The sequence below is a fragment of the Mercenaria mercenaria genome, chromosome 7, assembly GCF_021730395.1.
Source record: "Mercenaria mercenaria strain notata chromosome 7, MADL_Memer_1, whole genome shotgun sequence".
NCBI classification, from domain to species: Eukaryota; Metazoa; Mollusca; class Bivalvia; order Venerida; family Veneridae; genus Mercenaria; species Mercenaria mercenaria.
This window is the reverse complement of record NC_069367.1, coordinates 15,375,971-15,391,525: the sequence shown is the minus strand read 5'-3', so window position 1 is coordinate 15,391,525 and position 15,555 is coordinate 15,375,971. Positions and strand designations below refer to the sequence as shown.

The window sequence follows — 15,555 nt, the reverse complement described above, 5'->3', positions numbered from 1 at the left end:
TTTGACAGTAAAAAACTAACATGTTATAAAAGAATATTACATTTGTGACCTTCCACATTGAATTTATTAAACTCGTTGAATAAAATTGATAATAAGCTAGGCAGAGCCTCACATTTTATTATTTTATTCAACTCGTTCAATAAATTCAATATGAAAAGGCACTCGTGTAATATCCTCTATATATTGAAACTCAAGAAAGAGAAAGAACATAGAGATTTATTGAATTTTAGATAATCATACATACATTTGAATAACTAGAGTAATTTATGGATGCAGAAGAGATGGTAGTATCTTTTGAAAAAGCTGAAACAAAAAAAAACTAGCCAGTCAAAAATGCAGTAAAAAGAACTGGTTAATCAAAATTGCGATATGTAAATCAAAGATACATGATTTGTTATTTCAAAGAGTGTTTAATAATAAAGAAATCACATCAGTTTTGTTAGTATAATTTCATTAAAACATAGTATATTTGAAAAGTGTTACGAGCTTTTTATTCGATAGCAAATGGTTTGTTTGTCTCAGTTTAAATGAGCCGCGCCATGAGAAAACCAACATAGTGGCTTTGCGACCAGCATGGATCCAGACCAGCCTGCGCATCCGCGCCGTCTGGTCAGGATCCATGCTGTTCGCTTTCAAAGCCTATTGCAGTCAGAGAAACCGTTAGCGAACAGCATGTATCATGACCAGACTGCGTGGATGCGCAGGCTGGTCGTGATCCATGCTGGTCGCAAAGCCACTATGTTGGTTTTCTCATGGCTCGGCTCAAATATACTTTTGAAGGTAGGAGATAGTACTTAAATTTCTACAATTATAGTTGTAAATTTACCTTGTCATAGTATGCATCAAGCTCTGGGATAGTTACCGCACCATCTTTCGCTGAAAGTATTATAACCATAAAATAATGCATCTACGAATCCACATAACAAACAAGCTGTTATAACTTGAAAAAAGCTTGCGGAATTCTGTCTGCCATATGCCGTAACTTGCTAGTTATTTACATTTTAAATCAATAATTAGTTTGTTTTGTAAACAAATAAATATTGATTCTATGAAAAAGAAAACTTACGGTTGACATCAATTTCATGAAATTCATCAATCTGATCCTGGATTTCTAGGCAGCCATCGTTGTTGTGATCAAAGTGATTGAATACTACCCATACAAATTTTAACGAGTCGTCGACACGCAGCTTCATGAACTCGTTGAAAGACACACATCCATCCTCTAAAAATATATTTTCGCTAGAATATTTTTTATCATTAACACAATTTCAAAATTGAAAAATAACCTTGAGAAGATTTCCGGAAGCATTAAGTACAGGCGAACGCAACAAGAGCCAAACTGCAAAGTTAGTCACCAAATACTTGACCCTCAAGTGGAAACAAACAGCAGACGGTGTTTTTCAAATACAAAGACACGGACAAAAAATAAGCTAAAATTAAAGCTATTACTATAAATTATCTATATTCGAACAAAACTGCATTGACAGAGAAAATGAGAAAAAGTCATGTTTCCTGGTAATAAAATTAGTAAATAGTACATGTTACAAAAATAAATTCTCTTCAGTGGAGCTATGCTTATAAAGGATTTCAATTTATCTTATTGATATGTATCACTTTGTTTTATACAGTTTCCATTCAGATCTCTCCAGGTCAAAGTTATAGTCATATATTTTCAAAAAGGCGAAGGAGGGTCATGATAGCCCTAAAGACACTCACCTGTCCTTGACTAATTAATCTTAAATATAGTTATACACACTGTCATGAAGTGCAAACTTTTGTTAAGTGTGGAAAACATTCATCCAGAAATAGGATAGATAGGACCCTAGCACGATTGAGGAAGTCAAGCGGAACCATTTGCATACATGATTGAAAACACGTATTTTACAGCACACGATGTTACCAATAGGGGAAACAATTTGTTTAATTTAAAGCAAGAATGTCTTACTGTTGTAATCCTGTCTCTGTATGCGATTTTCCATTTCAACAAGCTCAACAGTGCCATTTTTATCTTGATCCATGTCATGAAAATCCCTATTCAGATGTTTGTTAAATTCATCCAGAGAATACGAAGGGTCTTGACTCAACGTCAGAATAGTTTGCATACTCAAAATGCTGTGGTAAGTAATTGAAAACGTTGTGTATAAATCATAGTTTCTCAGTCAACCTAATTCACTTATTTCTTTACATTTAAAAAGAGACCCACTTAATTCTTTTTTTGCTATGAATGTTAGGCTGTTCGCATAAGCAGTTTCATATGTGATGAATTTAGATATTAAAGAAACCTTTGGAATAAAAACAAAATTTAAAACTAAGCTAAATTGATTCCGATATTATTATTATTGATATTCTTTATATGATATTAAAATCAAACAAACCCGCAAATGAGAATACGCGCCGCCATGTGATATGACATCTTTTCAAGCTGAAATGCAAATTGAAGTAGAAATTAGCAAATTATTTACGAGCTGTTAAATATTCTTAAAGTTACAAATTAAAACGAAAAAGTATTAAATGATTAATGATTAGTTCAATTACTACGTATTAACTGTTTGAAGATAAGGTGAAAATAACTGCGCTCTATACCTGATGCTAAGTTAACCAGCTGAAGGTTTGAACTGCTTCTGCCAGAGTGTTTCTTTTGTCATCACACATCTCTGTGGTGTATTTAAGGAGTTTGCATACCATATCACCAATTTTGTTGAAACTGCGCGATACTTTTATATTCTCTTTAATTCAAAATTTTACTTACTTATGAATAAGAAAACAAAGACATTTTCACCTGTTTCGTGGTCATGGTAATTTCTTCTTCGGGGGCGGTAATACGTCGTCCGAAATAATTTCGCCCGACGTATAACCGCCCATCGTGTATAAATAGTGAGAAAGCACTGTTTTGCTATAAATTATTTCTTAATCAGCACATGTCAAAATGAATCAAAATGTCGAAAGAATACTGGTATTCCTGATTATTTCCCGAGGCCATTGCTTTATTTTGCATGAGAATATTACTCGAATTTTTAATGGGTTTTGGCATAAAAGTCGAACTTCTAGTACTTAAAATCCCTCTGTATTTTTTATATTAACGGCTCCACCACTTTAACATTTATTTGCTGTTATTTTGTTGTCAAAGATCAAATCTCTGCATATCCGAGTTAAACTATTTCGAAAGCGAGTTTTAGCAATAGTCGTTCTCCAGGTAGCACAGAACAAATTGATTAATATACATAAATGATGAATGTACGCATTAGGAAAATACAACAGGGACAAACTCTTTCAATGATTACATGGGATGTTTTTCAAGGTTTTGGGCATATTTTATGAATGATAAATAAATCTTAATAACAAATCACACTCCGGACAGAGTTTAAAAGATATATTGCTTCAAGGTTAAAATCAAAATAATGATAAGTTATCCTAATTAAATGGATACATAAACACGTTGAGTATGCCATAATTCTGTCGTTTAATTGTCTACGTCGGCTTTTTTGCTGATTATACGAATGGATATACCACAACCTTAACAGCAACTTTTACTATGTCATGTGAAGGTTTCGTTACTTAACATCTGCAAAAAGAACAATAAAACTGATAAGATATTTACGAAATTTGATTACAAATATGATCTGCAATAGAGACCTAGATACTTTTCAGGCTTAGACTCGATCAAACCAAATCTTTTATCATTTATTATGCGCTTCGAAGTAAAGGGGGTATATTGTGATGATCCTCGTCTGTCAATCTGTTGGTTGTTCAGTCGCTAGACCATTTACTTTCCAAATGATTTGGCCTATATTTTTCAAACTTCATAAGATGGTTGCCTGTGGCCGGTAAATAACCTTGATACTGGATACACTTTCCGCTCAATTTCTAAAGACCTGTTTGCATACAAAATCGCCAAATATCATAAAATAAGTGTTTGTAATCAGTGAAAATTGATTTTGCTTAAAAATTAAAGAACCTAACGGCTTGGTGCCGTCAGTCTACACAGGGTGATTCCCTTTGGTCAGTAGATGACACCTATTTAATAAGCCAGTAAGTCAAAACTAATGTCAAGGGTACAATAACCTAGAAACCGACAGCGGTTACCGACCAATAGATGGCGCTTAAAGGGGCTTATGCTTGACAAACTTCATAGGATGATTACCTGAAGTATGTAGATGACCCCAATATGTTTCTGGTTTGTTCCTAAAAGGTCAAGATCACATGAGCTTGAGATTAATAACGGTTTCTTGCTAATTACTGGGAAATGCTTGGGTCTATAGCCTTAGAACATTATAGGATGATCACCTGTAGTCTATATGACTACAACTGCAGGTTTTGATCAAGGTCATCAAGGTCACAATATACAAAATGACTTACCTAGATGCCTTTGACAGGACACAGTTGGGACACATGTGCTGTACAAACAACTCGTGTATGCTTTTAAAGTAAGCATTAGAAAATACACTACTTCCACTTTTATTTTACTAAGCAGTTTGGGTACAAACCTGAAAGCATTTAAAGGAAATGCTTAAATCCGGCATGGAAATGGCATTTACTTTTCGGAAGAATGAAGAATGACTCTTTATACTGACACGGACTTAAACTTTTCGCCGTAAAATTACCATCCTACCTAAAAGGAAAGAAACAAAGCAGGGTGAACCGGGCAGAGCTAATACTGCTTTAATTGTACTGAAACTGATGCTTAATGCAATGAAAAATAGTATTGTGCGTAAGTAAAATCTGATAAAGAGTTAATGTCATTTAGAATAAAAGGCGCACAACTTATTGCATACACTTTTCCGACTAACAATTTTAATTTGCGTAATATACAGAACTGATAAATCACTAAAAATTAAGAAGTTATTTGCTGTGATAGATAAAAGACACCAGGTCAGATTGACGATGTTTTTCATGAGATAACTGATAGAACAAACAGATGCGTCACGAAGTATCCTTGAAGGAACCAAATTTAGAACATAAAGCAAGCCCATTCGCCATACAAAAGTAAACAAGTTCATCGACCGGAAAGTGGACGTATTAGAAGACATAGTAAGTTCGTAAAAGCGAACATTATATCAACAACATGTCCAGCTCAAAAATTTGTAAAAGAAATCATGAAACATTTCTATATCAAACGGAGCCATTAAAGTGATATTCAACATTTTTATTACAAATGTTACATTATTTTGATTTATTTCGTAAGTAAATACGAAATAACATTTTCCTTTTACAAAATAAAATAAAAACAAATGCAGTATCTAAAATAAATGTGTCGGATGTCACTTTAGTGGCTTCGTAATATGATATAAAAATATAGTAATGTTTTTATTTTGTAATTTGTTAGAATTAGAACTAACACATTCTTTTTCCGGGGCCTTAATTATGACAATATTTGACAAAGATTCGGGATGTCAATTTTACGTCAATATTTCATTCTTGTTATTGTTTATAGCGTGTTTGAACACTGAATTAAAACGCACAGCGTTTGTCAAACTCCATCTTAGTTTCAACGTTTTAAGTGAAATCAAACCGCTGGCAGAAATCAAAGTAACTGCAACAAAGTCGCTTAATGTAGATCTTTGCCTCAAGTCAAATAAAGTAAGATTATTCTTCCTGCAGTAAACATCTAGCTCGATGCAATCAAGGACGTGTCAAAGGTTATCAAAATGAAAAGGGTCATATACCGGACTGTTTGTATAAAACCACAAGATAGACCCATCGAGACTCATTTTACACAAGCCTTTCTTATTCTGTAAGTACTTGCACACAAATATTTGGATAGTTTTTTTTTTTGTTTTAATGGTAGGAAAAAATCATGACTTATTGTACCTTATATTTAAATATTATGATTTTTATTATACAAAGATAGAATTTTACATATTATCTACTAAAATGCATATTTCTATCTTAGGTGTACGTTGACGAAACTGTCGAGCATGTTATTTTGCAGCATTGTGTTGACAATACTAGCGTCTGGTCTTGCGAGTCAAGAAGTAAGTACATTATACTATTAACAGTAGTATTCATGTGTCAGCTAGGATTCTCTTAATAAATTTGTTCAGGGCGGTTTGCGTGTTACAGTATCAGATTCTCTTCATAAATTTTTGCTTAATGGTTTGCATGTGTGAGATTCTCTCCATCAATCTTTGCACGACGGTTTGTATGTGTCAGACTTTCACAAAAAAATCTTTTATCGACTGTTTGCGTGTGTGAGATTCTCTCCATAAATCTTTGCACGACGGTTTGCATGTGTAAGATTCACTCCATAAAACTTTGCACGACGGCTTGTGTGTGTCAGATTCTCTCCATAAATCTTTGCACTACGGTTTGCGTGTGTCAGATTCTATCTATAAATCTTTGCACGACGGTTTGCGTGTGTCAGATTCTCTTCATAAATCTTAGCACGACGGTTTGCGAGTGTCAGATTCTCTCCATAAATCTTTGTAAGACGGTTTGCATGTGTCAGATTCACTCCATAAAACTTTGCACGAAGGTTTGCGTGTGTCAGATTATCTCCATAAATCTTTGCACGATGGTTTGCGTGTGTCAGATTCTCTCCATAAATCTTTGCACGACGGTTTGCATGTGTCAGATTCTCTCCATAAATCTTTGCACGACGGTTTGCATGTGTCAGATTCTCTCCATAAATCTTTGCACGACCGTTTGCGTGTGTCAGATTCTATCCATAAATCTTTGCACGATTGTTCGCATGCGTGAGATTCTCTTCAAAAATCTTTTGCTAACGCTTTGCGTGTGTTTCGAAAATACTATACATATAAATATTTTAGATTACGAAATTACCTCTTAGCCCTTTAGACGTTTTCAGTCACAGCTAAAGATCACCAGGAATTAGTAAGTACCGATAAACTGTATTCATTTTTATAGCTATTGTTGTTAATGGGTGTTATGTAATATTTTATTTTTGAACAGACACACCGGTTTATTCATATTGGGCAAGATGGAAAAGAAGTTTCACAAGACATTATACATGACAAAGATGAAAACACCGTTATGGTTATCATTGGTGATGTTTCCATGTACAACGGATACATTCCAACAGTGAATCTACATGATTTCAACACGGTATGTATAATTTCATTCATACTTTGCTTATTAACTCAGACAAAACTAAGATAGATAGATAAAATTAACACAATCAAATGTACCATAGCTCAATTTGTCCGTTAAGAGGTATGTGTACAATGTCCTTATATTTGTGATTTCAGTTTATTTTGCATTGTATAAATCATGGACACGTAATTCAGTACACATTTATTGAATAGCTTGACGGTCAGTAGTTCAAACACATTTACCAGAGACCCGAAATCAGAAATAGAGTTCAAAGTTTAGACTTAAATCAGCAAATCTGTGCTGAATCATAAGCCGGTCAGTATCACAATCTATGGATAGACGACTTACAGATCATATCCGTTTAGTATTTTGTTTACTAGGCGAAATGTTGAAATTATTATAAATATGCGTTTGGTGGCATTTCCTTGAATTTAAAGAAAATCAAACATTTTTATCTAATTCTTTAAACACTTACTTATGCTCAATTTACATTTTTTTCAATTTCATCACGCAACAGACAAGTTAGCAAGACAATGATAGAATTGACTTTTGACTCATTTCCCGTATAAATCCGGATTCAACTGGATAAGCGATCAATTGCTCATAATTCATGGGTCAGTAGTAATTAAGGAAGAAATAAATAGTCAATGGCTCATTTTCTTGGACCTTTTTCATTCAGTTTTTTTCCTTCAGTCAGACAAAAGCTAGACTGAGGTCTGAATGACCGAAGGTCAATTCAGTGAGTGTTTCATTAGACGACATCTGGATCAGGGTTGTAGTAATGCTAATGCTAATGATAATGCATTAGTAATGCATTATTTTTTTCAAATAATGCCGAGTAATGATTAATGCCACAATTTTAGCATTGAAAATAATGCTAATATAATGCCAAAGTAAGTAATGCTAATGCTAATGTTTGGCATTACTTAGGCATTATTTTTTGTATCACTGGAAAAAAAAATACACATGTATGCTGTTTTTTATACAGGTTATAGCAGTTTTCTAATAGATTTTTGTTTGATTTTAATAAACTGTCTGATGATATAATTGCCTTTTGTTCAATGTACACCTGAAAGATTTTGAAAAATACATTTAAAACCTTGGACAACTCCAAGGTGCATATTTATAATAGCCATAGAAGTGTGACATAATTAGATTTGTCACCCAAAATATCAAACAGAATCTATTATCTTTTGACACCTTTTTATCAATTAACACTATGCCACTGATAGTGATGTCTAAGACCTGTTTAAGGCAGCTAGCTTTTACATGTCATGTTAAATTAGGCTGTTAGGGAGCCATTTAACAGGTACTTGACTTTCTCTAACAATTTAACTGTTCATACATGCTGTACTTCCAACATTAGGTATTTTTATTTTTTTTTATTATTTTTTTTATAAAGTAATGGTAAAAGAAAAAAATCAGATATAATACAAGGAAGTCATACACGTATTTAACTATTCATGTAGACGACCTAGACCTAGGTAAACTAAAATGATTTAATGAAAAACAGTGTATGTGATAATAACATGCAATGATTCTCAAAAAGTAATGGTAATGGTAATGCTAATGCACCCTATGTAATGCTAATTTAATGCATTATTTTGATAAAAATGAGTAATGCTAATGCTAATTTAATGCCATCTTTTTCCAAGTAATGCTAATTTAATGCATTACTATTGCAAGTAATTATTAACAACCCTGATCTGGATTAAATTTTCGTATTCATTTGACTGCCCTCCATTAATATATTTTGCAGAACTATTGGCCAGTCAAAAGCACAAACTACAGACCGGAGATTTAATAGTCATTTGTAATAATTATAACTGTTTTACAATTGCTATGGTATTTTCAAGTTTGGCTTAGAATTGGCTTATAATGGGTTCATGTTATTTTTCTTTGTCCTGTACTTTGTAGATTCATGTTTTTATTCTGAATGATTCATTTCAGCGGTACGTGGCCTTTAAAGACATCCGTAACAAGATATGTATGGTTTCAGAGACTCCGTATCCAAATGCCATGCCAGAACTGTACAGATCGGTAAATATGACTTAGTTATTATAAATAAATATGGATAGTCAGTGCCTTAAGACAAAAATTTTCTTACGAATGTACAAACTGACAATGTCATAAAGTCCAAAGACACCAGAATATTCGTGCGTTTACCTATGTAATTCGGGTCTTCCTTAACTATTTGTACAAAAATATTGGTTCTCGGGGCCTCAATAGGCATATTGAAAACAGAGGAGCAAGGCAATTTATTTCTTCAAAAGTCCACATATTACCATTTTGTTTTCACCACAGTCAATGTAATTATATGGTTTACTGAACAAATCCGTACATAGATTTTGGGGCGGTGCTTTGCTCTGCCTCCAATGGAATAAGAGACTACATAGATTTTGGGGCGGTGCTTTGCTCTGCCTCCAATGGAATTAGAGACGGGAAAATTAAACTCCTCTATTAAGCAAAGTTGGTCTGGCGCTATTTCTATTTTCTGATGGTCGCGTCCATTTACTTAAGAGAGATCCGTTACAGCACATAAACATGTCTGAAGCTGAAATGTTTTAAAATAGCTGATTTCAAAGAAATCCGAAAAAAAAAACTTTCAAAAAAAAATAATAAGGAAATAGAATTAATACCAGTTAAATTATCGCATTTTTCACCTGAAAACGATTCTCTTTGGGTACGAAACTGTCTATGAAGATTTTTCACGGGCATGCACTCTGATCGACTTCTGTCGCTGTTGTACGAAATATAATACTTGCAATGAAATACTGCATGAAAAGAGTGCTTGAATTCGAGTTTTTGAACCCTGCAAATTTCTTGGAAAGTTCTTGAATATTTGGAGGGAATAATTTGTATGTACCATTTGCTGTCGAATCTATGCTGCTGTAACATGTAAGGGGAGTTAGAAAACACCGTCACTGCTCATACTGTGTATTGTTAACTACTTTCTTCTTATCTAATCTTATTCTTGCTATTGATGATCTTTAATTTTGGGGCCTTTGTTTGACTAGACAGATCCTCAAAAGGAACCAAGAAAGACATTGAAATTTACAAATCGGCAAATAGAATTAAAGCAAGGAAGACGAGTACAGTATCCACATTTGAGAATAACCTATATTAGTAAAACTCCTGTCCGAAATTGGCCGAGTACAAATGCTTTGCCGTGTGCCCAATCCCATTGTCTGTATGCATTTTCACACATCTATCACAATGAAACTGTTATTTTCTTTATTTATTACAGTTAAGTAACGTATTTCACACAAAGGTACAGGAGTGTTTATTGGGCACAAGGAATTATTCTCTGGGATTTTAAATGAAAATCAATCCGTTTGCAGATGGACAGACTTGTTACTCTTGAATGCGCTTTTTTAAAAGCATGTGCTATTAAAAACAATTTCATTATAGTAGTTAATGGTGTTTCAGTATGTCCAAGTTATGATGGTGTCCAATTCTATCTATCTGAGAGCCATTCTCGTTATAGACAAGGCATGAGAGTGCGTTTTAGGTGTTGTTCCTACTCTATTTGAATTGTGTACTTTCTTTCAAAACTTTACATTGTCTTTAGAGCTATATATACAGTTTGACTTGCATTCATTTATATTTTTCAAGACAGTGCGATAAAAGCATTTCTGTGTATCAATATAATAAGTTTTCAGGTAATGAAATGGCATGAGAAAAATCAATGTAATTGGTTCTATACAGAAAACGAAGAGACTATTTCAGACTCTCAAAGTACTACATACGCACAATTACGTGTATATGTATACACTGTTGCAACATTTATCCTATCAGGATACCGGCTGATACTGAGCAAATTCGGCTAATCCGGCATCTCCCGATGAGCCTCGAATATGCGTCTTCTGGAATACTGTTTATTCCCTTATCAAGGCAGATTTATGTGGAACGGTGATTCTGCCTAAAGTTTCTATTATTTTTATAACCGAATAATAACTACGGGAGATTTGTAAGGCTTTGCGTTATGCGTAGTAGTTATATTCTGCGCACTTCGATATGTAGACCTCAGCATAGTACTTAGTAATCATAGTAAGAAATATTGTTCAGTAACAGAAGTGATGCCTGTCCCAAAATATATCGCATGTGTTACACGTTTCAGTCTCAGTTCACCCCCTAACTTACAGCTACTTAGACTTAAATTTTCGTTTTTCCCTAACTGATCACCAGGCCACACCTATGTAGCCACATGTAGTCAAGACCATCGTACATACCATTCTAACGACAATTCCTTCAGCCTTGTCTGTCCGACAGTCCATCAGAATGTCGGATCCTGCAATAACTTTAGTGCATGGTATTTTTTCCATGAAACGTGGTACATAAAAAGATCGCAATACAGAAATGTGCACATACGTTTACTTTAAATTTATATACCAAACAAGAACTTAGGTAGCGAATCGGGTTCTAGTAAGTAAGATATTTATACTGTCACATTAATTGATAATTTAAATAAATCTTGCTTGCAAGAAACAAGCATTACTAATGGATTAAGACACGACATAAAAAGAAAACTTCTTTCTTTGAATGTTGCTTTTCCTGTTGGACTTTTGTTTTTGTTTGATCTCAAGACAGCATAACTACAGTTCGTTCATTTCTTTGATCATAAACTTATGATGAACATATGATAAATATCTTTATAGCCTTGCGAGTTTATCTGATTCACCATTTCTATCTGATCATCAGAAACTGTATACGTAGAGAACGTGTTTAAGGTTCGAAAGTGTTCACTTTTATCAAATCTAAAAGCAAAAGTCTTTTATTCAACAGCTGATATTTTCCCCTAAAATTTATATACTGATGGTGATATCACATATAATACTGAGCAGATAAATTCTTTTTTTTATTAGGGAGTTACAAATATAACGGTGGAGTACCAAGCCAAGGATGATCCAAATCCTCTTAGTTATACAGAAGTGAAACTTGTAGCAGGAACGAAAATCGCTGACTTTTGTAAAGACTACAACACTGTATTGCGAGAACTCATACCTATGAAGCAGATCCAGAAGAGAGGTAAAGATTGAGGACAAGTGTATTTTGTAAAATATAAACTGATCAAAATGGCTTGCCCTGATGTTTTGAATATATCGCTTGAAGATGAAAAATAAAGTTACTGTAAGATTATATCATCATTAAGGGAATATTGATAGTAATAGATACCCTATATATTTCAACAATGAAATAGTTTGTAGAGACATGCGCTTTCTAAGAAAAGCATTTTCTAGTTTCATTTTGTAACATGCAAAATGTGGTTTTATTTTGCAGATGATGTCAAGGCCGGAAGTAAGTTTATATATATAAACACTTACTTTTATCACAAAATTACCATGCAAGAGATATCACATGTGTATCAATCTCAATTGAATGTTTAGCAAAATCGGTTTACTACATTTACCATTTTGATACTTACATAAATAGGTCTCAGTTTGTTTATTAAGATGAATGTACAGACCTAAAAATATCTCCGTTTAATAGATCTAGCTACTTAATTGATACCGTTATATTTGCGATAATTATATAATATGTGATAATAAAGTAGTATTTTAATTTGATAATGCAATAAAATAAAGAATAAATGTCAAAGTAGAATTTCAGCCCGCCCGGGCGGAGCGTATGTTCTCCGTGACGATTTGATAGAAGACATTGTGTCTGAAAGAATCTCTGATTCATGTCGGGAAGCTGGCAGTTACTTGTGGAGAACAGGTTTGTACTGGAACAGAATCCAAGAACACTGGTTAGGTTAACTGCCCGCCGTTACATAACTGAAATACTGTTGGAAAACGGCGTTAAACCCAAAACAAAACAAATATAAACTAGAATTTTATGCTAAGCGATATATTAATTGATTGTAAATTGAATGAAATAAAATGATTTAGTGACCGCAAAATAATAATAAATCATTACTTTACTTACAATAGATTTTACTTTTGCGGCTGTTTCAGATGAAGTAAATGCAAGTAAGTACTAACATTTAATTATTCGAGTCGAGTTCTTCTTTTTTAGGAGTATAACCGAGACTAACTAGAAAGTCCTTCAAATAACACTTTTTTTATTTAAACGGCCTGTGGTGTTGGACATAAAGGTACACATATGTGAAAGCTTAATAATAAATCGGTACGTTGTTTTTTAAACTTCAAAAGCACTTTTGATTTTACCTTTACAGATCAAAAGTTCGTATATTACTGAAAATCTCTGTAAAAATATAGTTGTGCTTGATATTTCTCGACATTCTGCGAATATGTTTTCTAGCGTAAAAATGCTCTTATTGCCGTTTTCAAGCATTGTTTTAACATAATAGGGAGATAACGCGTGCTGGTACTACACCACATTTATGTGTGCGCATTCCGTGGTAAAATGTAAACAAATGCACAACTGGAATAGGTCTGATAGAAAATAAACGTTTTTTGTTTTCGAATTCATATTAACATTGAGCTTTTACACAGTTCATGCTAGAAAATAGCATTCACACATGTCTATTTCTTGAATCAGCATCTACAAAATTTGCATAAAGCACAAGCATAATCCTTACACTCCTAAAATTAAACGTAAATGGATATTTTGGTCTTTAGAATAGATTTGGGAGGGCGTAAACAAAAGCAATTGTAGACTTCAAATTTCAATTTACATTTTTTAAATTATGAAAGAATTTAGAACTGGCAAATATGGGCCTCTTCTCACAGCTATACTGAATTTTAAAGGAAAAAATTAAAAAGGAAACAGTTAACGATATATTTGAATTAAAATTCTCCGATTTGCAGGACAGCTGTGCATTTTCTGCCAAATAGAATTTGGTTTACAGGAATATCTGCATTGCGGTGATGATATACTGGGATGAACACTATACCGAGCTGAAAATTGTGATATCCTGTACATTTTTCAAAATAAAATCTAATGTGAAAATTTGTTAACAATTATATCTTAAAAGTTTTGTAGTTCACAGTCCGGTTTTATACAAGGTCATCATTTAGTTAAAGTAGTTACAGACATCATGAAATATCGTTCTTAACTTATAGGGATATAGGTTTATTAAGAAAATGTTATCAATTTACTAGTGTAATTTCAGGTCCTTGTGTGGTATGTCTGTGGTGCGTCGTTCACAATGATCCTGAAAATGTTGTCGGATGATTCAGTAAAGATATGTAATACTACTTAAAAGGAAAAATAAACAATGAATTACGCATTACAAAAATCTTTGTATATATTCCATCTTCGATTCCGGAGAGTTATAACCAACCCGTAGTTTTGAGTTCAACGGCCTATTCCTTTACAGTTTTAAAGACATTATTACAACTACCCCAATAAGGCAGATTTTAGAATTGACAGGCGGGGCTATTTTAAAGTTATAAGTTTAACTATTAAGGTTACAAATGACGCATTATAATCTTATTCGCTACGTTCTTCAAAGATGTATATAATCTTATAAAAAAGTCAATAGTTTTGTAAAGTTATTTTGTATTTTTAAACCGTTAAAACTAAACCAAATAGAGTATCCATTAATTTTTAACAATATTTTTAGCTGATGTAGCCCCCTATACCTATGAATTCTACGATTCCCTACTACGAGGAAAATTGTTTACAGATTTTGAAAAATAAAAAGGGCATTTCTCCCCGTCTCTGTGCATAGAAATTTATTACGTTACTTTTAACACTGAAATTCAGTGAAATTTCTTAAGCAAGGGCTACTGCATAAAACGCAATAAAAACTTTTGGATACAGGTACCTAACTGTATCTGTAAGCTTTGCTCAGAAATTGATAGGTAAGGCATTTATTCTCTTTAATGGTCTATCGTTTTGTAGTCCTAAACTCTGTTAGCAGTTTTGTTCATTCCGTTGAGAAATCTTAAACACTATTCTTGAAATATAAAGGTTTCTACATTTTCTAAATATAATAAAAAATATTCACACCCTGAACTATTTAGCAAATTAAACTGCATGAAGCATTCTATAACACTCTTGGGATTGTTGTTGTTGTTTGCAATGGTTTTACCATCACACCTAATCAATTAGAGGTCATATAGCAAATTTCCAACCAAAGATACTTTTTCTGGTAAGTGTTTCCCGGTTCAGCAAACACCTTGCAATCATAACGTGACAGTGAGAGAAAATAACATATCAATGTATACATATTAAATAATTATGTCCAAATACACTCCTCCTTTAATATGATCTTCTGTTATTGAAGCTTTCCTGTGATATTTTTAGCCCACCATCATCAGATGGTGGGCTATTAAAATCACTCTGCGTCCGTGGTCCGTCCGTCCGTCATTCCGTCCGTCCGTCCGTCCGTTAACAATTTCTCGTTATCGCATCTCCTCAGAAACTACTGGGGGGATTTTGACTAAACTTTGTCAGAATGATGTATTGGTACCCTAGTTGTGTCCCCCTGAAAATCAGACTGGTTCAACAATTTATGAGTGAGTTATGGCCCTTTGTTTATTTTTATAATTTATATAGATTTATATAGGGAAAAACTTTGAAAACCTTCTTGTC

The 15,555-nt window shown here is 33.4% G+C and overlaps 2 protein-coding genes across 3 annotated transcripts; one reads left to right on the top strand and one right to left on the bottom strand.

The window, feature by feature from the left end:
• Positions 1–201: 201 nt before the first annotated feature.
• On the bottom strand, positions 202–2,654 carry LOC123555586 (uncharacterized). The gene is made up of 6 exons (XM_045346185.2): positions 2,584–2,654; positions 2,376–2,422; positions 1,946–2,112; positions 1,067–1,222; positions 827–876; positions 202–303 (listed from the first exon to the last, which is right to left on the bottom strand). The coding sequence occupies exons 2-6, from the start codon at positions 2,411–2,413 to the stop codon at positions 265–267; spliced, it is 450 nt and encodes a 149-aa protein (XP_045202120.1). The 5' UTR covers positions 2,414–2,422; positions 2,584–2,654; the 3' UTR covers positions 202–264.
• Positions 2,655–5,630: 2,976 nt separating this feature from the next.
• Positions 5,631–14,254, top strand: LOC123554854 (uncharacterized). 2 transcript variants are annotated; one of them, XM_045345219.2, is made up of 8 exons: positions 5,631–5,731; positions 5,891–5,972; positions 6,910–7,062; positions 9,001–9,090; positions 11,916–12,078; positions 12,331–12,348; positions 13,008–13,022; positions 14,129–14,254. In XM_045345219.2, exons 1-8 carry the CDS (start codon positions 5,646–5,648, stop codon positions 14,188–14,190), a joined length of 669 nt encoding a protein of 222 aa, XP_045201154.2. In that variant the 5' UTR covers positions 5,631–5,645; the 3' UTR covers positions 14,191–14,254. The 2 variants fall into 2 exon arrangements, with proteins under 2 accessions (XP_045201154.2, XP_045201152.2); XM_045345217.2 differs by having other exon boundaries at positions 12,984–13,022.
• Positions 14,255–15,555: the final 1,301 nt, after the last annotated feature.

Coding starts and splice junctions, on each gene's coding strand:
- LOC123555586 (XM_045346185.2), bottom strand. CDS start 2,413: ATGTCATATCACATGGCGGCGCGTATTCTCATTTGCGG. Junction 1,223..1,945: donor ACAGAGACAGGATTACAACA/GTAAGACATTCT, acceptor ATATATTTTTAG/AGGATGGATGTGTGTCTTTC. Junction 304..826: donor TTGATGCATACTATGACAAG/GTAAATTTACAA, acceptor TTTTTGTTTCAG/CTTTTTCAAAAGATACTACC.
- LOC123554854 (XM_045345217.2), top strand. CDS start 5,646: ATGAAAAGGGTCATATACCGGACTGTTTGTATAAAACCACAAGATAGA. Junction 7,063..9,000: donor ATCTACATGATTTCAACACG/GTATGTATAATT, acceptor GATTCATTTCAG/CGGTACGTGGCCTTTAAAGA. Junction 9,091..11,915: donor TGCCAGAACTGTACAGATCG/GTAAATATGACT, acceptor TTTTTTTATTAG/GGAGTTACAAATATAACGGT.